Source organism: Notolepis coatsorum (assembly GCF_963971535.1).
Source record: "Notolepis coatsorum genome assembly, chromosome: 17".
NCBI lineage: Eukaryota > Metazoa > Chordata > Actinopteri > Aulopiformes > Paralepididae > Notolepis > Notolepis coatsorum.
Window position 1 is genome coordinate 44,759,493 of NC_140181.1, and position 24,525 is coordinate 44,784,017.

General features: G+C 42.5%; 1 protein-coding gene across 1 annotated transcript; it reads right to left on the reverse strand.

Annotated features, from left to right (window-relative positions):
• Nucleotides 1–148: 148 nt before the first annotated feature.
• Nucleotides 149–23,307, reverse strand: ampd1 (adenosine monophosphate deaminase 1 (isoform M)). The gene is made up of 14 exons (XM_084333329.1): nucleotides 23,151–23,307; nucleotides 19,487–19,619; nucleotides 17,823–17,988; nucleotides 16,071–16,290; nucleotides 15,064–15,193; nucleotides 14,532–14,726; nucleotides 13,127–13,258; nucleotides 9,288–9,451; nucleotides 5,448–5,574; nucleotides 3,832–3,995; nucleotides 2,606–2,726; nucleotides 2,013–2,186; nucleotides 1,281–1,391; nucleotides 149–552 (listed from the first exon to the last, which is right to left on the reverse strand). The coding sequence occupies exons 1-14, from the start codon at nucleotides 23,297–23,299 to the stop codon at nucleotides 397–399; spliced, it is 2,142 nt and encodes a 713-aa protein (XP_084189455.1). The 5' UTR covers nucleotides 23,300–23,307; the 3' UTR covers nucleotides 149–396.
• Between the last annotated feature and the right edge of the window lie 1,218 nt (nucleotides 23,308–24,525).

Consider the following 24,525-nt stretch of genomic DNA (forward strand, 5'->3'; position numbering starts at 1 on the left):
TGTAGTAAATAAATATATATATATTTTTTAATCACATGTCATTCAAATTAACAACCATCTCATTTGGGGGAAAAAAAATCTTTATTGGTTTCATCCATACAGTGTTCCTCCACAATGGCACATTTTAGACACAGACGAAATGCATACATTTACACACAATAATATACAAAGATGCCCGAGACAAGATGTGCAGATTATACAGTGACTGACGGGGGAGACGATCCTAAACAAAAAACGTCCAATGAAGAGAACAGCTGTACGTTAGAAGGCTTATTTTGTTTGAAGGCACTTTTACAGGGCAATACAAACCAAGGCTCTGCCGTTAACTCAGTTAGTTAGTGTGTTGATGTGAACCCGTTTGCCACTTGTTTTGACATCGACACGTGTTGTATGTGTCTACTCGGTCTTCACACCTTCCTTGATGAGGTTCAACTCGTAGCGCAGGGTCTCATGGCGGTAGGCCATACGGATCTGGGCCACGTTGGTCTTGCGGATGTCGTTGCCCTGTGGACCCTCCTTCAGGTAGTTGTCACCCAGGAAGTGAGTCTTCTCCTGTAGCAAAGAGGAACCGAATGAGGGGGGGGGGGGGGGGGGGGGCATGTTTTGCTACCACTAATGCTAGAATTATCCCTTTTTTATGTCATACAGACTGTTATGTCATCTGAGTGAGATCAGTCTTGTGCGAACAATGGGGAGCTATGATAGGATTTACATAAAAACGTGACTGTTTGCTGATGATATAGTATTGTACAAGATTTTACATGAACCTATAAATAACATCCCTTACAAAAAAGTATTGTGGTATTTCCAAAAAAAATATGGTATTCATGGTAATACCATATTACCACTAGTATCATGGTTGGATTGTACCATGATTATTATCTAAATGCAAATGTTGGATCGTGGTGATACATTACCTTTACTATGGTATTACCATGGTTAATTATTTATGCAATGGCTGTAAAACAGAAATTACCATAAAATTACTGTGATACCTTTTTGTAGGTTCAAATGTGCTATTGTGTTAAAGGAGCACACCAACATTATGGGAAAGATTAAAATAGGCTAACCTGGCAGGTGATTAATAAATTGTCAGTTTCTGTGGATGTTTTTGAACCACAAAAATTAACGAAATTGTAGCATACTAGTTTCATTACTTGTTTGTGGACTTTTAATCAACATACCTTCTGTTAAAAAATGCAATGAGATTGATTGTACTGGATCTTGCCATATGTCAAATCTCAACGCATAAACAAGCTTTCATCGTGTGTGTGTGTTACCTCATTAGACAGGGAGCTCTGCAGGACGCTGTTCCTGGAGATCTCACACATGTCACAGGTGCTGAGTTTGAACACCTGGGCTGCGATGGCATACTCCTCCATCAGGGGCTCCTGGAGTTCCACAGAACAATCAGTCAGACTCCCTGGTACTAAAGTGTTAGAGGTCAACAGCCCTGCATCACTTCTACAGACATACTAAATACTCTCTGGGGCTTTGACTTTCACAGAAGCAGCCAAGAGCAGTTAGGTGCTGCATCATAGAAACAATATTGTATTGAATTCAAGGGTCCCTGTGCTTCAGCCTCTCAGCTCCGTCACACCTATGGATGCACGCGCTTCTGACGGCCTCATGGTCTACGGTACCATCCCACTTCTGACACCAATGTAGTGACCCGGGAATCGGGTTGGGTTGGGTTACCTTCAGTCAGCTTGTACAGATAGGAGCTTGACCCCAATGACTTTGCATTGGTTTGTGGCTGACTATCCAGAGCTAGTATGAGGGACCGCATGGATTATGCAGAGAAAGAACACTACCGATAAACAACATCAATGGTAAGTAGCCAATAGGACTTACCAAATAGGACACAAATCTGAACTATTTCTTTAACGTGAGCTGCCCGCAAGGGTGTCATTACCGTTGCCTGCCAATTGCCTGTGATAAAAGCCAAGATTTAGGAAACACTGCCCCCCCCAGGCAGTATCCCAGCGGGGGCCCAGGGGTTGTGTTCTGACCTTGGTGTAGTGGAACTGCATGGGGTCGTCAGTGGACAGAGACACTATCAGTCCCTTCTTGTGGAACTCCAGCAGGGGGTTCTTGGCGTACTCCAGGAACAGACTGTTGTTGCTGAGAGGGGACATGGCAATAGGGATCTGACCCAGGAAGTACAGGTACTGCAGCACTGGACTCTGGAGGTAGAGGAGACGGGTGAGGTGTTAAAAAGTTATGATTAATGGTAGAGCGTAAGCATTCGTTCCACACTCAAGTATCAATACAAATTCATCAGCAGTCAACCTCTAACATTAGCTGCCCCGATAACCAAGTCGATTTTCTTACTTTTGTTATCGATAATAGCAAACAAGCAAGTTAATTTCTTGAAAAGTTTGATTCAACATTGTGAAAATGTATATATGTATTAGAAGTCCAGTATGACTAGGTTATGATTACATGTAGGTGTACAACATGACAGAAATTGTTATCATTATAGATCACATTATCATCACATTACAGATGACCGGGGCAGCCAACACTGGGGGTTGACTGAAATTGCATTACTAAACAGTGGCATACAGAGTGACCATTTAATTCGGGAAGGGATATTATTGACCTTCTTGAGGTTCAGGCCGTGAGAGATGTTGTCAGCGGTCATGAAGGCAGCCAGCAGGTGGGTGACGGCGCCAGCCTCACCACAGTGAGGTCTGAACATGAACGTGTTCATTCCCCTCTGCCTGGAGAGCGTATAAACACATGGTCAGATATCCCTATCCACAAGGCCTTCAGAGTAAGAGACACATGAATCCATTACGTTTTCAGATGAGTAAGGTTTTCAAACATGATTATATAAAGACTGCATATTTTGAGTGTTATATGCATTCATAGTTTAAAGGTGCATATGTATAGATAATAGATAAGTAATATATAACATAAACATAATACATCCACAGAGCTTTTAGAAAGGTGCAGAATAGAAGTATTGCTTTCCCCCCCAAAAATGATTGATTAATGAATTTATCATTGAAAAAATATTTGCGGGTCCAAAAATAATGTTGTTTACATTGTTGTTGCGTTCATGTATCCCCTCCCTACTTCCCATTTCCCCCATGTGGAATGCACCTGATTGGATAAATTAAATGATGGTGTTCTAGTGCGACATCTAGTGGCTGAATGTTATCTATAGCACCTTTAAAATTGTTTGTACTGTTAGGTGATGTAAGTGTAACATTTATAACACAAATTATTTAGATTAGCTACACAACTGCACCATTTGGCTATTCAAAACATATTTCTATGGCCTTTTATCTGAGGGTTTGATGTAATGATACAAAACAAAAAGGGGAAATCGTTTATTGCTCCATTATTACTAGTCAAATATGCACTTTCTACTGAAAATAAAAGAAACTAATATAAGAGATAAAAGCTTTCTTAGTCTAATCATTTATCATTATTATACCAATAGTGTTTATCATTATAGTCTAATAATGATAAACACAAAATGCCAAATAACACACATTTTAGATGCCATTATTACACTAACAGTGCAATTAGCTCATTGGGAGTCATTCAATTACGTTTGTGCCTGTGTAGCATTCATCGTACACATACAATATTGACACAGATGATGTTTCATAAACAGATACAATAGCATTACCGTAAAACTATATCTACTCTATGGGTACAAAAAGCAACGCCGTCTCCAAATAGAGCGGCTACCAATAATAGCAGATATAGAGCAATACCTTGCTAACTGTTTAGCCTCTCTCTTGGAGATGTGGGCCACACACACACCAGACAAGGATGAGCGAAGCACTGCAGATGAGAACAAAAGACACCCACCTCCTGAGCTGGTTGATCATAGCGATGTTGGCATACATGTAGTAGATGTAATAAGTGTAGGAGGGGTTCTTGGGGCTGTCCCACTCCTCTGGCTTAGGACTCTTGGCGCAGAACATGTGACCACTGTGTTTGGACTCATCGTCCACACTGTCAAAGCCCGTCACCTAATGCAAAGACAGACGGCGCGTTAACGACTCATTCTAAGATAACATCTCAAAATATTCAAAGGATGTTCATTTTGAGAACTGATGACAATTTTCAGTAAATGATCTCATAAACCATGAAACACATTTGATCCGCCACAGTGGCTTAGTGGATTCAGAATTTCACCAGTTAATTGACCAGGGTGGAAAGGAATCCCAACCCGAGCATGACTTGGGGGTCTGACTGTTCCGGGGGGGGGGGGGGGGGGGGGGGGGTTCACATGCCATCGAGCAACATTATACTTATTTTATGCCTATACTTAAGTCTGCACGTTTACATTGCACTACTTTTATACCTATTCTTATGTCTGCAATTTATGCATTGTTTTTTTATTCTGTCAATTGTGTGCTGATTTTATGCCCATGTTCATTTTATACTAATTGCTGTGGGGCACTCTGGACTGCGGTCCATGTGTGAAAAGTACTATATAGATAGTTTAATATTTATTATCGTTATATTGTAGAAATGTGTGCATTGAAATGTCTGCAAAGTCTCGACGAAAATGAGGGTGACCTTATTGTCTTTGAGAATAAATAAAGCTTTAACATATTATCTGAGATGATGGCCGACTATAATTGTGGGGCTTAACTATACACACAGAAAAAATAAATAATGCACATCCTCTGTTTGTTGGTGCTGAGCCAAACTGTAAAAACAGTAATACATAAGAACAAAGCGGGGCTCGCAACTCACGTGTAGTTCCAAGGTGTTTTAATAGACAAAAAAAGGCAGTAGATGTGACGTTTCGACCTCACCGGTTTTCCTCAAGCAAGAGGAAGACCGGTAAGGTCGAAACGTCGCATCTACTGCCTTTTTTTGTCTATTAAAACACCTTGGAACTACAAGTGAGTTGCGAGCCCCGCTTAACTATACACAAAATTTTTATTCTGGAGAGAAAAATTCCTATATTATTTTTTTCTTTAAATAGTTTGTATTGATAATTGTAACAGTGTAAATGTATTGATTGAAAACTTTATTAACAGATTGCAGATTAGGGTTTGGACATTTACCGGGGCCAGTTTCTAATTGCAGCCACCCGTAGGTGCTCTTTGAGAGCGGTTTTGAAGGAGGGCAGTCCTGGTATATCATGTGATGGTTATATTTTATTTAGTCTTTTGTGTGGACCCCAGGGAGAATAGTTATTTCTAAGGCAGCAACTAATGGGGATCCTAAATAAAAAGAAACAAACACAAACAAATAAACATAACAAGATACATGCCACAGTTAGTCACAGGTGGTGGCTAGCAATAATTAAACAATTCAAGTTCTGTTGTAGACAGGCCTACTGAGTACTGCTCTACTGTGTTATTTCACCTTGCTATGACAAACTTGAAACATAAAGACTTCTAATGATGCTAATATGGCCTCCCCTGCCATCTGTGCTTCCGTGTGTGTGTGTGTGTCTGACTCACGTGCTTGAGGAAGATGCTGAGGTCAGGGTTGGAGTGGGGGGCAATGGTGGCCTGGAACACAGGCAGGAATATGTTCTCCAGCATCTTACCAAAGTGAGGCACGAAGTCCCTGCCTCTGAAGACATCGCTGAGAGAGAGGAGAGGAGAGGAGAGGCACAACAACTTGAAGTCTAATGCCTTTAATTACATACCCGATATCTCTGGGGAAGATAAGCTCAGGGACCTGGGCTTGAACTATGACCTCTGCCAGTGGGTCTTGGACTTCCTGACGGGCAGACCCCAGGTGGTGAGAGCAGGCAACTGCACCTCCTCATCCATCACTCTCAACATAGGGGCCCCCCAGGGCTGTGTTCTGAGTCCCCTCCTCGACTCCCTGTACACACATGACTGTGTGGCACAGCGGAACAACACAATCATCAAATTTGCTGATGACACAGCCCTGCAGGGCCTGATCTCTGCAAACGACGAGAGGGCCTACCTGGAGGAGGTCAAGGTTCTAGCGGGATGGTGTCAAGAGAACAGCCTCTCCCTGAACGTCAGCAAAACAAAGGAGATGATTGTGGACTTTAGGAGGTCGGGGGTCAGGGACTACAGCCCCCTCAGCATCGACGGGGCACCGGTTGAGAGAGTGAACAGTTTTAAGTACCTCGGAGTCCACATATCCGAGGACTTGACATGGACCACACACATTGACAGTGTTGTGAAGAAGGCACGGCAACGCCTCTACTTCCTCAGGCGCCTAAGGAAGTTCCAAGTCAGTCAGAAGATCCTTAAGAACTTCTACTCATGCACAATAGAGAGCATCCTGACTGGCAATATCACCTCCTGGTTTGGGAATAGCACCGCATAAGACCGTAGCAGACTACAGAGAGTGGCCCGTTCAGCCGAACGCACAATTGGAGGGGGGCTTCCCACTCTCCAGGGCATTGGGGAGCGACGACGCCTCCCTCGCAGACCAGCTCAACACCTTCTACGCGCGGTTTGGTGCAAACAGTGGCGCCGCTAGCTCAACGGCTAGTGACGTCACTGGCGCGCCGGCTGTTGTGGAGGGGGGGGGGGGGGGGGGTATCCGCGGGGGGACGGGGACGCTCTCTCATTGACGGTACACAGTGTGAGAAGAGCATTTATGCAGGTGAACACCAGAAAGGCTGCTGGCCCAGACGGAATAACAGGATGCATACTTAAGTCCTGTGCTAACCAGCTAGCCCCTGTGTTCACCACCATATTTAATCGATCCCTGAAGGAGTCAGTGGTCCCTGCCTGCTTCAAGATGTCCACCATTATCCCGGTACCAAAGAAACCCTCCCCAGCAGGTCTAAATTACTACAGACTGGTGGCACTCACCTCTGTGGCCATGACATGTTTCGAGAGGCTGGTCAAGGATCACATTTGTGCCTCCCTCCCCAGTGATATGGACCCTATGCAATTTACATACAGGCCAAACAGGTCCACTGATGATGCGGTCTCCCAAGTACTGCACAGCACCCTCTCTCACCTGGACCGTCAGAAGGGGGGCTATGTGAGACTGTTGTTCATTGACTACAGCTCAGCGTTCAACACCATAGTCCCCACCAGACTGGTGGACAAGCTGATCGAGCTGGGTCTGAGAGCGCCTGGATACTGGACTTTCTGAGTGAAAGGCCCCAGGCGGTCAGGGTGGGGGGTCAGACCTCCAACACCATCACCCTGAGCATCGGGTCCCCCCAGGGCTGTGTTCTGAGCCCCCTGCTGTACTCACTATACACACATGACTGTGTGGCCAAGTTCAGCTCCAACTCCATAGTGAAGTTCGCGGACGACACAGTGGTGGTGGGGCTGATCTCGGACAACGACGAGAAGGCCTACCGGGAGGAGGTTGAGGTACTGGAACAGCCTGCTCCTGAACATTGGTAAAACCAAGGAGCTGATCGTGGATTATAGGAGAGGACAGCAGGAGACACACACACCACTGAGGATAAACGGGGCTACCGTGGACAGGGTGAGCAGCTTTAAGTACCTGGGGGTCCACATCGCAGAGGACCTGACATGGACAACACACATAGATTCAGTCGTAAAAAAGGCGAAGCAACGCCTCTACCACCTGAGACAGTTAAGGAAGTTCAGACTATCTGGGAAGATACTCCAGTCCTTCTACTCCGGAGCTGTAGAGAGCATCTTGACTGGAAACATCACTGCCTGGTATGGAAACAGCACGGCACAGGACAAGAAGGCCCTACAGAGAGTGGTGCGCTCAGCCGAGCGTACCACGGGTATTGCACTACCACCCCTGCAGGTTCTATACAACAAGAGGTGCAAATCCAGAGCCTGCAGAATAATGAAAGACCCACACCACCCCAACAACAGCCTGTTCGTGCTGCTGAGGTCAGGCAGACGCCTGCGAGCACCAGCTACTGGGACAGAGAGACTTCGGCTCAGCTTCTTCCCCCAGGCCATCAGAGCCTTGAACACTGAACCCTCCACACACAAGCACACATGAGCACACACACGACACACACACTGTACACGCTCACACACTAGCAGCCACTTTAACATGAGCAAGCACACACTCATGCTGCACACGCCCACACCTATGGCCACTAAGGAAAGGTCACTTTAAAAATAGTAGAGTATAACCGGAGATTGTATAATTTAGCATGTACAGAAAGACCCTACCAAAGGACCTAGCATGTCCTCCATGCTCTGTAAATAACTTATGTACATATACTGATGCACAATGTTACTTGCTTATGCACAATGTTGTTCTATTGTATTCTATTATATGTTATTGCACATCGTTGCAGGCAAGACCACCCGCATTTCATTGTATACTTGTATGTCGTGACAAATAAAACTCTTGACTTGACTTGATTTACAAGAAGTCGTGCATGGGCAAGGCTAAGAGAATGATCAAAGACTCCAGCCACCCAAACAACTTCCTCTTTGAACTTCTGCGGTCAGGCAAGCGATACCGGAGTCTCATGGCAAGCACAGAAGCTTCTATCCCCAGGCCATCAGGATGCTCAACGAACAATAACACTATGTAACAACCATCAAATGCACTCACAGCACACACACACTCACTTTAAACAAACAACTCACTGCAGTACCCACTTTAGAACACCTAAGCACACTTTATATTTATTGGTAAAGAATTTGCACTACAACCCATACCTCATTACACCTTACTGTAAATTGTACCTCATCCCACTTCTGATTTGCACTGTATAGTATATTGTATGGTAACTCAGTTACTTCTACTCTACATTGAGCATTGTATATATGTATATACTGAACACTTTTGTCTACGTACTTGACTTCTATTTTATACTTGCTATACTTATTTTATACTTATCTATTTTTGCCTAGCACAGTCTCTGGAGCGTAACAGAAAGAAGCATTTTGTATAAAAGTATTCTGTACTTCTGTATGACAACTAATAAAGAAACTTGAACTTAAAGATCAAAGGTAGAATAATCGGAACCCTGGCGCTGAGGAACCATGTGATGTCTTTTGGACAGTTTGCAGTTGTAAAGTCAATCCATATCACTTATCACAATGTGAATGTGATATATCACATGTCTTTAACTATGAGTTAACACAACACTCTAACTTACCATCTTTAGATTATAAAGTACTCAACCTCTACTGTCTTTAACTATGAGCGAACACAACTCTAATTTACCATCTTTAGATTATAAAGTACTCAACCTCTACTGTCTTTAACTATGAGCGAACACAACACTCTAACTTACCATCTTTAGATTATAAAGTTAGAAAACATTGTTACTCTGAAAACAGCTTAGTAAAGCTTTTCTAAAAATTAAAAAATTAAAATAAGTAGAACAGAGGATAAACACATACTAGATCCTGGGGACCTGGATCATCCACTTGAGGTTAGGAGAGAAGACTCTGTGTTTGTTGAACCAGCCAGAGAGCTTGGTCCACTCATTCGGGTTGCAGCCGTAGATGGACAGACGTGGCTCGGCATACTGGTATTTGGCATCCTCCAGGTCAGCAGCCACTTCCTGATTCATGCACGGGACAAATCACGGCCAGCTTTAATACACAGTCGCAATGGAGGGGTCAATAGATGATACATTTTGCACATCAGGACTGGTGAGCAGATGGGTAAGTAGGTATAAGCAAAATAGCACTATCCTAGTAAATAGCACCATCTTATGTTGTGTTGTTGGTGGTGTTTCTCTCTGCCCTCTAAATAGTAGCTTGTACTATACAACTCAGCCATACATGGACCTAGATTCTTTGGTTCCTCCTACCTATACTGCCCTGTCAAGGCAGACCGCAGTAACTTCCAAACAGTGAAACTGAGAAAAATGGCATTAAAGTTTTTTGACATGCCATCCAAAATGTGTTATAGGTAGATAGATGATAGTACCCAGATTTAACATGTATTAATGAAGTAATCTTTAGGCATACAAAAATATGACGTACTTTTTTTAATTAACCCCCAAAAAGCAGATACTGCACTCTGCTGCACGATTTCCTTAAATAATTATACAGGTAATGTACAGGCAAAGTGCAGTAACTTCAAATACAATGTTGTTTTCCCTCCAGCTTTCATAACTTAACCTAGCCATTTTATTTGGATCATCATCATTCCAATATATTCAGGCGTTAAATTTCATTTTCAAAATGGCTAGGTTAAGTTATGAAAGCTGGAGGGAAAACAACATTGTATTTGAAGTTACTGCACTTTGCCTGTACATTACCCGTATAATTATTTAAGGAAATCCTGTATAATTATTTAAGGAAATCGTGCAGCAGAGTGCAGTATCTGCTTTTTTGGGGTTAATTAAAATAATTATGTCATATTTTTGTATGCCTAAAGATTACTTCATTAATACATGTTAAATCTGGGTACTATCATCTATCTACCTATAACACATTTTGGATGGCAAGTCAAAACACTTTAAAGCCATTTTTCACTGTTTGGAAGTTATTGCGGTCTGCCTGGGTTTTTAGTGTGATTTTGTAGTTACTGCAGTTTTTAAAACCCCATATCTCCAAAACTGAGCGACATTAACATCTGAAACTTGGTCACAAGATAAAACATTTAGTGACAAGGTCAATTTCACTCATAACTAAATATACATAACTTAATATAACTTTATTCATTTATTTACAAGTGTAAACAAAAGTGTTCAAAACAAAAATGTTCAATATACATAAATTATATACAATACAGAGTAGAAAAAACACAAAACACAAACACAAAACACAAAAAAAAAGATTCTATCCCACATAAATGGCATAATCATACTCCCTTATTCAATAACAATGCACTCTTGATTGGAAAACAACCTATAAGATTCCCTAGATGGGAAAAGCAAGACATACACTCATTAGGAGACGTTTTCAACAAACAGGGTTTTTTGTAGTTTCGATGAAATACGCAAAAAATTTAATCTCACCAAATCCACATATTATTTTTACGCACAGTTATTGGCATGTTTGAAGGCTCACGGTGTTCCATTAACGATACCAATTGCACACCACAGATACCACAAATTTTTCTATGAAAGAGACATCGAGAGGTTTTGTATCAGATTTTTATCATCAATTACTAACGGCCTCGTATGAAACCCTCCACCTAGACTCTATTTGGAGGAGGGATATACCAGACCTGGAAATAGATTTTGAGTGGCAAGAAGCCTGGGCAAATGTTCGACTTGCATCAAGGAACCCGGACCATCAACAAATCAATCTTAACTATATCCAGGACCATAGGACATAATTGACTCCTATAAGACTGAACAGAATGGGTCTTAAACAAGACTCCAAATGCTCCTTATGTACAAATGGGGACGAGGGGACATTTATGCACATGTACTGGGACTGCCCACCAGTTAAAATATTCTGGAAAGAGGTGACCCAGCAATTATCAAATCTCTTAACTCTGAATATACCTGTACACCCCTCTGTATTACTGCTGAATGATGTTTTTGAGAATGCAGTACATCCATAGCTAAAGAGATTGGTTTTATCAGGTATCACAGTGGCTAAAAAGCTGATAGCATCACGATAGTTCCAACCGGAAAAAATGTGCCGAAAGGTCTGGATTATTACATATCTCGATGTGATTTATCAAGAAATATCTACAGCAAGAATTTTGGGTCTCAATGAATCAAAAATGAAAATGTGGTTAGAAGTGGTGGAGATAATAAAAGCTAGCATATAATGGTAGTGTCTGGTTAGGAGCGTGGGATAATGGATGGATTATCCAATGGGGGGTCCGGGGGGGGGGGGTACGAGCTAGAGCATATGTGTGTAGGGTATTAGATAGCAGGTATTGGGGGTATATCCTGTATAAGACATTTAACTATATGGTGATTTCATTGGATGTGCACTGTTAATAATGCTTGTATATCTTATCGTGTGTTGTCATGTTTGTTTATATGTTTGTTTAAAAAATAATAAAAAAATAAAACACAAAAAGAGTAGAAAAAAATAGTAATTGAGTTACAATACAATATAAAGTACAATGCAGAAATGGGATGAGGTACAACTTAGGGTAAGGTGCAATGAGGTATGAGTTGTAGTGCAAAGCTCTTTACCAATAATATAAATATAAAGTGTATATTAGGTGTCTAAAGTGGGTAAAGTGGGTGCTACAGTGAGTTTGTTTATTTAAAGTGAGTGTGTGCGTGTGGATGTGTGTATTTGATGGTTTGTTACATAGTGTTATTGTCATTGAGCATCCTGATGGCCTGGGGATAGAAGCTCCTTCTGAGTCTCTCTGTGCTTGCCATGAGACTCCGGTATCGCGTGCCTGACGGCAGTCGTTTGGGTGGCTAGTCTTTGATTATTCTGTTAGCCTTACCCATGCAACGCTTGTTATAAATGTCTTGGAGTGGGAAGCCCACCTCCAATTGTGCGTTCGGCTGAACGGGCCACTCTCTGTAGTCTGCTACGGTCTTGTGCAGTGCTATTCCCAAACCAGGAGGTGATATTGCCAGTCAGGATGCTCTCTATTGTGCATGAGTAGAAGTTCTTAAGGATCTTCTGACTCACTTTGAACTTCCTTAGGCGCCTAAGGAAGTAGAGGCGTTGCCGTGCCTTCTTGATTACACTGTCAATGTGTGTGGTCCATGTCAAGTCCTCGGATATGTGGACTCCGAGGTACTTAAAACTGTTCACTCTCTCAACCGGTGCACCGTCGATGCTGAGGGGGCTATAGTCCCTGACCGCCGACCTCCTAAAGTCCACAATCATCTCTTTTGTTTTGCTGACGTTCAGGGAGAGGCAGTTATCCTGACACCACCGCGCCAGATTCTCTACCTCTTCCAGGTAGACCCTCTCATCGTTTACAGAGATCAGGCCCACCACTACTGTGTCGTCAGCAAATTTGATGATTGTATTGTTGTTCTGCTGTGCCACACAGTCGTGTGTGTACAGCGAGTAGAGGAGGGGACTCAGCACCCCTATGTTGAGGGTGATGGATGAGGTGCAGTTGCCTGCTCTCACCACCTGGGGTCTACCCGTCAGGAAGTCTAAGACCCACTGGCAGAGGTCATAGTTCAAGCCCAGGTCCCCGAGCTTGGCTATGAGTTTGGAGGGGACTATGGTATTGAATGCTGAGCTGTAGCTGTAGTGTAAATGTATTGAAAAGTCTCATATTGTGATATATTGTCAATATATTTAGAGAGATCTAGAGACATGTTCGCAGGGTGGAGTCTGACCTTGATGATGGTGGCGAAATACTCTCCATCGATGTGGTTCTCTGTCTTCATGTATAGGTCGCGCAGCTCGCTCGCTCCCACAGGGTTGTACTTGGCGTTGAACTTGTCAAAGCGCTGGAAGGTTTGTCTGCCCTTCAAAGCAATAGGATGAAAGAGGAGGTTTAGACCACAGAATGTACACAAAACAAACAGGACAGAATAGAATCCCGCTATGCCCTGAAAGTTGAAATGCTGCATTTTGTGTCATATTGTGAAACATTGTTTAGACTTTCCAGGATGTACAGTAGGTTTACCATATAGATCAAACTAAGCTAGGTCAATGCATGTCCTTGTACTATAGTTTCACCTAACAAAGCTAGGTCAATGCATGTCCTTGTACTATAGTTTCACCTAACAAAGCTAGGTCAATGCATGTTCTTGTATTATAGTTTCACCTAACAAAGCTAGGTCAATGCATATTCTTGTAGTTTCACCTAACAAAGCTAGGTCAATGCATATTCTTGTACTATAGTTTCACCTAACAAAGCTAGGTCAATGCATGTTCTTGTACTATAGTTTCACCTAACAAAGCTAGGTCAATGCATGTTCTTGTAGTTTCACCTAACAAAGCTAGGTCAATGCATATTCTTGTACTATAGTTTCACCTAACAAAGCTAGGTCAATGCATGTTCTTGTACTATAGTTTCACCTAACAAAGCTAGGTCAGGTTGTGTTCTTGTATGTTCACCTAACAAAGCTAGGTCAGGTTGTGTTCTTGTATGTTCACCTAACAAAGCTAGGTCAGGTTGTGTTCTTGTATGTTCACCTAACAAAGCTAGGTCAGGTTGTGTTCTTGTATGTTCACCTAACAAAGCTAGGTCAGGTTGTGTTTTTGTATGTTCACCTAACAAAGCTAGGTCAGGTTGTGTTTTTGTATGTTCACCTAACAAAGCTAGGCCAGGTTGTGTTCTTGTATGTTCACCTAACAAAGCTAGGCCAGGTTGTGTTTTTGTATGTTCACCTAACAAAGCTAGGCCAGGTTGTGTTCTTGTATGTTCACCTAACAAAGCTAGGCCAGGTTGTGTTCTTGTACTCCTGAGGGTCCAACGGGGCCTCCAGCATAATTACAAATAGTTTAATTTCACAATTATTTAATTCACAGCCCAATATGATAATGAAGAACAATGACTATTCGGATCATAGGTTTCACTCGCTCCATTGTAATCTCCCCACCAACAGGAGAGAGCTGTGAATTATATGTACTAAATTGTATCCAACACACATTTCCTCAGATTGAGAGGGGTCACTGGAACACAATCTTCCGGGTTCTGTTCCCTAATCTATTTTAATTTGAGGATCATTGGCATGAACAAAAGATTGAGAACCACAGGTGTATAAATGATTCAACCATTGGTGTGGCACTCACAGCGTGCACGTCCAGAGAGTCCACGGTGAGGTCATAGGGGTGCAGGTTGAGATATGCAAACAGCTCCTTCATGGTGACCTCCTTGCCCTTCAGGACGCTGACGATGCGGTCGCCGTCGTCGCGGTATGACCTCTTGATGAAGCGCAGAAGATGCTTCTGGTTCATGCAGGCAGCTGCGTGGATGTGAGTGTCGACCTACAGTAGGAGAGAGACAGAATTGTTGGGAGATGGACTTCAATTCAGTTTGTTGCAATGCCTCTGCTTTGCCAAAAGGGGAAGCTGAACACACAGAATGTGCATGCTTGAAATTAAATAAAGCTTTTCTTCCATAGAATTAGATACATATACCAAATGGTGAGGGCAGTAATTATATTACATTTCCATTAATTAATTAAATATTTATTTGAATATAAACTATAAAACAGTGACATTCTATTATCGAATAAAAAAACATGAAATAAACGAAGATTTAACTATTGTTGATCTGAGGCTAATGAAGTGGTCCTCAGTTGTTCTCCATGGTGAGGCGTACCTTCCTGCAGTTGTAGAAGTCCCTGTGGGGGTTGATCTTCAGCTCGTTCATCTCCTCCATCTCATTCAGCATCTCATGCACGTTGAACTTGGACATGAGGAACTTGAGACGACGGTGAGTGTATGTCTTGCTGCCGTTCAGAGAGAAACATATATTAACAGGTTAACCCTTTCACTACCACTCTACAGAAGGTTAACACTTTCACTACAAAGGGTTAACCTTTCACTACCATGCTTACAGCAGGTTAACCCTTTTTCACTACCACACCCTACACACAAATACACTACAAAAAGGTAACTTTAAAAAACAGATCTGTATATTTGTATATTACTCATTGCCTTATTCTTAAGCTTAGCATTGTATTTTATTCTTATTACTTTCATGTCTACTATATTATATTTTATTATCTATTCTATTATTTGTATTTTTGCACAATCAAGGTGGGCATGGCTACCTACATTTCACTGCATGTCTCGTGTATGGTGTATGTATGTGACAAATAAAACTCTTGAATCTACAAAGGGTTAACGTTTCACTACCATGCTTACAGAAGGTTAACCTTTCACTACCACGCCACACTGTCTGTAGCGTGGTAGTGAAAGGGTTAACCACGCCGTACACTAAAAGGCAGTGGTTCTCAAAGGTTCCCATCAAAACTGGGAATAATTTAATTTACTAATATTTTATTCACTAGAAGTTAGCTCAGTGAGATAATGTATAAGAATGTATATATACGCATGTATATTACTACTGCTGGTCGCAACTCAGGCTCACCAAGTGAGGAATTCACTGTATAATAAATTACTTAACTCCCACCCACACGTCAGACCAAAACAAAAAAGAGCGCAATACCAAGCGGGACTGTTGCAGCCTAGAGGTCGCTGTTTGACTGCATTACAGATTCTACCTTTAATTAAAGTTCCAATACAAAACCTTTTGTCACTGACAACTGCCCGGTGGGAGAAATAACACTATAATTTGTATCTGTGTCTTTAAGAGGAACTCACGTCGGGCCCAGTGCAATGAGAGCAATGAGGAAGTTCATGTCGTCAATGAAGGTGTCATAGTCAGGGAAGGGCATGTCTTTAGGCTTGTGGTTGTTAGCGGACTCCTCATCATCGTACACGTAGATGACACCGTCCTTCATCTTGGCAACATAGTCAAGATTCTCAGGCAGGGTCTTTGGATCAAAGGGGTCTTCTCCATCCATGGGAGGTGGAGTGAAAACTGAGAAGGGAAAAACACATTACCTGTTGTTGTTACACCTTACTGTAAATTTTACCTAAATTGTACCTCATCCCATTTCTGCTTTGCACTATATAGTATTGTACATTAGTACACTGCATAGTATTGTATATTATATGGTAACTCAGTTACGTCTATTCTGCATCGAACATTGTACATATGTCTATACTGAACACTGTGACCTCATTTTCTACTTCTAATTTACATGCTATACTATGTTATTTGATACTATCTTGTCTAGCACAGTCTCTGGAGCGTAACAGTAAGAAGCATTTTGTATGAAAGTATTCTGTACTTCTGTATGACAACTATTAAAGAAACTTGAAACTTGAACTTGAACTTGTTGCTACACATACAGCACAATAGCTTGTTTCTCACATATGATAACTTATCCAATTTTCAACACGGAACACACCAACATAATGGGAAATGTGTTTACCATCTTCTCCAGAGTCAGGGTACCTGGTAATGCGACAACCTGGTCCCCAAGCGGGAATCGAACCCAGGACCTTCTAGCTGTGAGTGTTAACCACTAAGCGACTGACCTGCAGTTACACAGGGATAGATGATAGGGGGCGCGTTTTTCCATTCTAAGCTCCTGTAGGAGCTGGCGTACCAACGGGAGACTCTGTTGATGAAATATGATTTCAGATCGGTAATAAAGCGATATTTGTCGTCGTCGGCACTCAGTGGGGGGGCTAATAAAACGAGATATGTCGTCCGTGGCACTGAAAGGGTTAATGTAAGACACATCTTTTCCGTAAAGCGAAACTACAAACACACTGATATGTATACTGTGTACATATATACACTAATGTTTCCTGTACCATATTAGGCTTTGCACACAACGCCACTTTCATTGAAAGAATTGTGGTCTATACCCATGGTTCGCAACCTTTTTCATGTCAAGGGCCCCTGCATTGATACACATTAGGCCATGACCCCCATTTAATTAGATTTGGTCTCAGCGATGCCCAATCTGAGAAGATATTTGTTGTTTGATAATCCAGAATTCCATAGGTTAAGCGTCTATACTGTAGGTGGGGAGATGACATTGGAGAGAGTGAAACATGTGATTAGAGTAGTCTAGTCACTCTTATATTATTCATTGGGCTAAACTTCTAGTGAACGAAATAGTGAAAATAAATAATTCCCCATTCTTCTGGGGACTCCCTGGAACCTCCACAAGGACCCCTGGGGGTCCCCGGACCCCTGATTGACATTGACAACAAGGGTCAAACACACAACTGGATACTAACCTCCCTTCTCATCACAGCTTCAACTTCACTTCACTATATGCCCCACTGCTATCACTAACATACCTGTACATAGTACTAAATGTATGTACATGTATGGAGAGTGATGTGTATTGTTTGATGTCTATCGTTTGTCCTGTAGGTGAGGTCTTATCATAGTAACATCTGCATCATGAGTCTGTATCTTACAGTATACATTCTTGATTTTGCACCATTGCCACCGAGATAAATTCTATTCAATCGGCCGTTTGAGCTTACCTGGCAGTACATGGTCCTCAGTCTTGTGGGTCTCTCCCTCAATGTCACGCAGGTACTGAGAGCAAGTCACAGGGAAGCGCTGGTAGGCCAGTCTCATGTACTTCTCCCTGATGCTCATGGCACGGTACAGACCCTTGCAGGACAGCTCAAAGTCATCCATGGTCACCTAAACAGTTCGGGTCACAGGTTGTTTGTTCATTGACATTTAAGGGGCAGTTTTCCATTGGGAAGGTGGTCTTCAAGTTGATTGATTGAACATTTTGCAGAATGGGTACAATACAGTACAGCTCAATACAAACAACTGCTAAGAGGATGAAGAACAGAAAAATACTTTCGTCTTGTTTACATAAGGGTCCTCCATTTTCAATTCATCAAGACATTTAGAGACATACAAATATATACGGTACTATGTAAGAAAGGGAGAACATCATAAAAAATTGAAATCAGAAGGGGAAGAAAATGTACATTAGAGGGGGTTGGGGGAGTATTTTTACCGGGGCCAGTTTCTAATTGCAGCCACCTGTAGGTGCTCTTTGAGAGCGGTTTTGAAGGAGGGTAGGGATTCACATTCCTTTACGGCTGTAGGTGGCATCCAAATTTGTCTTGTTGGCATATGAATAGTCTAAGAACGCAAGCCCTGGCGTCATTTGACATCATTTCAACAGGGCCACTCACATTGTGTAAATGTTAATGTTGTTACTTGTAAGTATATTAGCTATATGTCGTCATAAACTGTCTTTAGTTCGTTTGTTGCTCGAACGCCCGTAGGTCAAAGTTGGAATGTTTGTTACGCATGAAGAGGTCAGTGACCTTGACACAGACATATATTGGCCATGACATTGAGATCCAGGGTGCTGTTTTCGTGGCCTGCAGATAAAGTACTAATCGACCACAGGGAATAAGGTAGGCTACATAATGTACATTGTGTTATAGCCATAAGTAATATATTTACGAATATGTGTGAGTGAATGGGTAAAATGTGAGTGTGACGGATCATATTGGTCTGCGTTGTGTTGTTAAATGTTAATGTCCCGAGGGGGAGTCGAACAGGGGGCTCCCGCGCCGCGGGCGACGACACAGGCCGCTGCACTAAGAAGTGAATTCACTCCTAACTACCGTACCTATGCGTCTGTTAACCCTGTTATGGCGAAATGAGTTTAATTTACCAGCCCGCACTGCCACAGTCACTCGTCAACACACCTGTTTCCGTGACTGTGGACATACCCACAGGCTTCCCCGTTACACTCGCCTCCCTAAACTCACGCCCCTCAGGACATCCGGGTCACGGCACCACTGTGACGGATCATATTGGTCTGCGTTGTGTTGATGTTAAATGTTAATGTCCCGAGGGGGAGTCAAACAGGGGGCTCCCGCGCCGCGGGCGACGACACAGGCCGCTGCACTAAGAAGTGAATTCACTCCTAACTACCGTACCTATGCGTCTGTTAACCCTGTTATGGGGAAGTGAGTTTAATTTACCAGCCCGCACTGCCACAGTCACTCGTCAACACACCCGTTTCCGTGACTGTGGACATACCCACGGGCTTCCCCGTTACATGAGGAACAAATTGTAAAGCGCTTTGGATAAAAGCGCTATATAGATGCACCATTTACTACTGCAAGGTTTCAACCTTGGTACTTAAAAAAGGCAAATTAATGATTACCCCGGCGGCGCAGTCTCCGATGATTGCTACTCTCTGGAAATCAGGCACTTGCAGATAGCTGGGACCGTCCACCTCCTCAACCTGATCATGGAGAGTGAGAGAAATTGCCTTGAAGCGGATTCCCCTCTTCTTGCTGTGGGTCAGAGTGGGAGGTTAGCGGTTGGGTGACACCATCCTGCAATAATGAACCGGTAGGCATTTTTTGAAATTTCTCTGTTGTTGTACCTCAGTTACAAAACATTTAAATCATTCTCTCTATTCTCCACTCCTGATATCAAGTTGGCAATGTTCTATAGACGGTTTCAGTGGAATGTTTGGAGTGCATTCTGGGTCATCACGTCAGAATGCCAGCGTTCTATGCACTGCTAGGTGCCAGACTTTGCATGGAGAAGCAAAATACCAGATATCTGAGGAATTATCAGTTATCAATTATCAACCAATACATCAAACGTTAGCTAATTAACAATGCAACAGATTGCTGATGATTCTGACATCCAAAGTAATAACCTGTTTAAATGACAGGTCATAAACGAGGAGATGCCGATCCCATTCAAATCAATGTCGGCCGAACTGAACGTTTCCACATATTACGTTACCATTGACTGAAGGAGTGCTCGTCGTCTTGTCAATGTAACATAATTAGGAGACGGTAGCCAGAGTAACCAAAAAAGATATTTAATTATATTTACCATGGATTGTAACCAAAAAGGAGTAACATAAAATAACAACAAACAAAACACAGAACTGTACAAACAGGATCAGCATCTCACACGGGAGAAGTTATACACGAGGGGATGACGAGACAAGACACACCTGGGCTGATTACAAATAAATACACCTGGGAGGGAAATGATAAGGACTACAAGACCAGGACAGGGAACTACAACTAGACATAACACATCACACTGGGAACACCTGATCAGGGTACAAACACACCCCACATGTAACACCACACTTGGCACCAATGTGCCTTTACGCTCTACACAGTGACGTGATGATCCTTCCTTCTTTTATATTTTCCTAGGCTGTAGGCAACAGCTACAGTTGACTTCCTGTCGAGTTTGTTGCTAATGTTTAAAAAAGAAAATTGCCAAGATGAACAGTCTAGCTAAATTGCACACCTTACATCTAATTGGAAGTAATCTTGGCTCCACACCATTTTCCATAAACAGTCAAGAACTGTCAACCATAAAGTCAGTCAAGACATGACATCTGACCAGAAATAACCGACATTTGATAATGCCTGGGGACCGTTTGTGTACTTCGCTGTAAGGTCCCCCAATTGAGGGACCATGCTGTTTTTATCATAAATCAATCAATACAGACCGTATTAGATCCCCACGTGGGGGATCATTGGAAAGCCACACTCATTGGCTACAACCCTGTCTAACAGCAGTCAAAGTGTATTATTTTAATTTTTACTGATGTTTTTAAGATTTACAGAAAATAAGAATTTATTGGAAAAATGCGAATTTTATCTCTTTTATCGTAAAACTAAATCCTGCCATTTGAAAGAGGAGCCTTTTCCCTATCCATAGATGTATGAATAAGGTCAAGGTCAAGTTAAAATAGGAATTTATAATTAAAATGGATTATATTTATTACTGTATCTACAAATCCTTCTGTTTAATCATCTTCACTTTATTTATTTGCTTAGATTTTGAGACACTTGATCTCAAGACGGTGCTGAATGAGCTCAGTGAGAGAGACAGTGAGCGACGCAATTGTAACATGCAGTGTTATTCACTGGCACAGATGCAAAAAAATCTATATTCTCCTTTTTTTCATTACAATTTACTCAATTTACTCTGCCTAGTAACAGACATAATATTTCTGACACTGGGAATACATGCCCCCAGGTCCCTAGATGTTCCTAGTGTTAGATCCTGATCAATCTGGCCAGTATCACGTCTTCTTGTGTTATCCTCTCTCCATCCAATTCCTCTGCGTTGTGTAATTTTAATGGTCCTGACGTCTCATATACTGGCTGAATACAATCCTTATCTCTCCCCGTTAGTGCAATCTGCAAACCATAATAATTCTCCACCTTCGTAAGAATTCGACACTTTGACAACGTGAAATACCTTACAAGGAGAAGCATTGTTTATTGATATAAACAGAAGCCTCAGCTCAGATGTTAACAGATGGTATTGTCCTTGAAAAGTCTATTCTAATGATCTTTCGGTGTGTTCGGTGTGTCCCCCTGCTATTCAGTCCAATGGTGGTCAGGCCTGGTCTTTAGCCTAAACCCTCCTCGTGTTAGCCGAAGCTAATGATGATGTGTCATTCTTCCTCCCCCCCCCCCTCTCGATGAGAGGAGAGTCTCTCAGTCCTAGTCAGATTAGTCTGCCCTTAGCCGCTCTTGGTCTGCCTTACACCCGGAAACACCGTTCGACTTATAGATCTTCGTCGTAGCAACGACGGCCCCGCCTTCTGGTTGTCATGCGACGTGCTGTCATGACAACTGCTAATAACCTTTCACACCATTAAAACGTTTCATTAAGATGAACCTCTCTCCGCCCTGCTCTGTGCCCACACTCGCTCTTATCAATGTTGTGTCTTAGATCGGAATTCAAAACATTCTCTCTGCTCAGTGTGGTACTCACACTAACACCCTGCTCGCTCTGAACCACCGTCTCCCACCACCGTCTATATCATCCTGTGATGATAATGGTATTACCCTCTTAAAGCGTCTCTTTATATCAGTCTATAAACCAAATATACATTGAAAAAACACTGTTTTCTCTCACTAGATACCAAGAACATGCAGGTTGACCTTGTAGAAGTGGAGCAATCTTCCATCTACTTAGACATGTACCTTTAGATGAAATTTCAGAAAATATGGTTAAAAGTGAAACATAATACAAATGTTGGGAACTTGCTTCAGCAAGAACCAGATTAGGGGGAGCGGGACTACTCTTATGATCGTGTAAAATCAACACCCTATATTCAACGTGTAAAACATTTTGATTGTATTATTATTATTTATTTAATTTTAATTTTAATTTTAACCAGTTTTTTAAGTGAATTATTATTTAGTTTGGGGTGGCGTTATGGGAGGGGGAACAGGGTGAAAATTCTTGCTGAGTATTGCTCTGCTGATATATCTGTAATTTGCAAACCAAAACCCAATAAATACATTGTTAAAATGGCAGCGATGTGAAAGGCGAAGCGAACTCCAGCAGTAGCGCGCTTGCTCCTGGGGCTGCCGTGGGGCGTGGCCGTGGCGGGTCACGTGCCTGTCGGGGCCAATCAGGCCTACCCCGGAAGTAGGAACGGTTGCGGAACAGCTACAGGCTACCTGCCTCCCTTCCCTGCACTCGTTCTGGATCCCGTGTATGACCATCGCTCGTCGGACTACCCTTCTCCTGGATCAGCCCTTGGACTGTCTGTGTTGCCTGCTTCGTCTACGAGCGCCCCCCCGATTGTCTGACTACGCTTCTCCTGGATTATCCCGTGCATCGTCTGAATACCCGGCCTCGTCTTTGACCTCACACATGTCTGACTACTCTGTGTCTTTTTATATTAAACACCCTTGGAGTCTTGGAGACTCACGGTCAAACCATAACAAACCCAACCTGAGCACGACATAAGAGCAAAACGGCCACTGTGTGAATATGGTCAAGGATGAGAATATTGAGCATGAACTTCACTTCCCCCTCACCGCTTCTCTTTGTCGTCGTCGTGCAGGCGCTCAGCCATCTGTTGGTGGATGATGGGGCACTCCTCATGCACGTCGAACATGTCAATCTCATCACGGGTGTCCTCACTCTTCACATCAGCCGCGAAGACCTTCTCCGCAAAGGCCCGCATCTTGTCATCGGTCTCTGTCAGGCACACGCAGGTGAAATTGTAAGCATTCAGTTAACATATTTTATTTGTTTTGACAAACAATCTGCAAACATGGCCCTCTAAATGTAGATTTAAGAACAGCTCTAAGGCGAACACCTTACCTAAACAGATGTATGCAGACACCAGCACATGCTTTGTATACAAGACCAAGATAAAGACGATTGGTCGAAGACAAAGGTCAACAACAACACAGCTGCTACAACTACACAGCACTAAACTACTGTTGGGGTTACGAACCAAAAGTCCCATGCGCATAGTAGGAAAACAGTGACGACGCAGACCAATGACAGACGGCATACTTAGGACGACTTGGTCTTCAGTGTATTTAGGCTATAAACAATAGGTCTTGAAGCATTAAAGCTGAGACAATGATACTGCACAGCAGTAGCTGTACCGCTTGACCTGTGTTGCTCCTCAAGCCAGACTGACCTCCAGACGTCACATGCACACCTTACACAGACACCCACATGGATGGCAGCTATCTTTGACTCATTCATGGATTAATTAATTTGCCATATCAGCACACACCAAATTCTACTCTATGACAAAATTCATCAATAAATTAACGACGGCAGACTCAAGCTTTTCTAAGAGAGAAGACGACAGGTACGGCGAATGTGGCTCATCTGGATTTTTGTTTCTTGTTCTCACCCTCCATACTTACTCTCACCGCCTGATTACACATTCCCCCAGCAAGAGAAGAAGGAGAACCCAAAATGGAACCCAAGAGAAGAGAAACTTTGGTTAGGAATTGGTTAGGAGTTAAATTATGTTAAAAAAGGTGTTACACATGAAGATGGAATATAAAACCCACCCACCTACTGTAATCAGTTCGCCTAACAATACCCTCTATTCCCAAAGAGATGCACCACATTGAACTATCAATTTATGAACAACGTGGCCCTTTAGGAACATAAACAGGAACAGAAACATGCAATGATATATGTTTATTGAGGTTGCCACCAGGGTTGGGATCAATTCACTTTCCATTCTATGAACATGAGTGTCTTTCAAATTCAAGTATTTTTAGTCAAGTGCTGCAATTCTGAGGTACTTGTACTTTACTTGAGTATTTTCATTATAAGGAACAAAGGAAATATTTACCCCACTGCAATTATCTGAACCCATCAGTTACTAGTTACTTTTTACATAGGAAACATAGCAAAAATGTATGAAGATAATATAGG

Excerpts from the sequence above, each read along its gene's own strand:
- ampd1 (XM_084333329.1), bottom strand. The coding sequence starts at position 23,299 with ATGCGGGCCTTTGCGGAGAAGGTCTTCGCGGCTGATGTGAAGAGTGAG. Across the intron at positions 13,259-14,531 it reads ACTCTCTGGACGTGCACGCT|GGCAGACAAACCTTCCAGCG; the intron begins GTGAGTGCCACA and ends ATTGCTTTGAAG. Across the intron at positions 5,575-9,287 it reads ATCCAGGTCCCCAGGATCTA|CGATGTCTTCAGAGGCAGGG; the intron begins GTATGTGTTTAT and ends CCTCTCTCTCAG.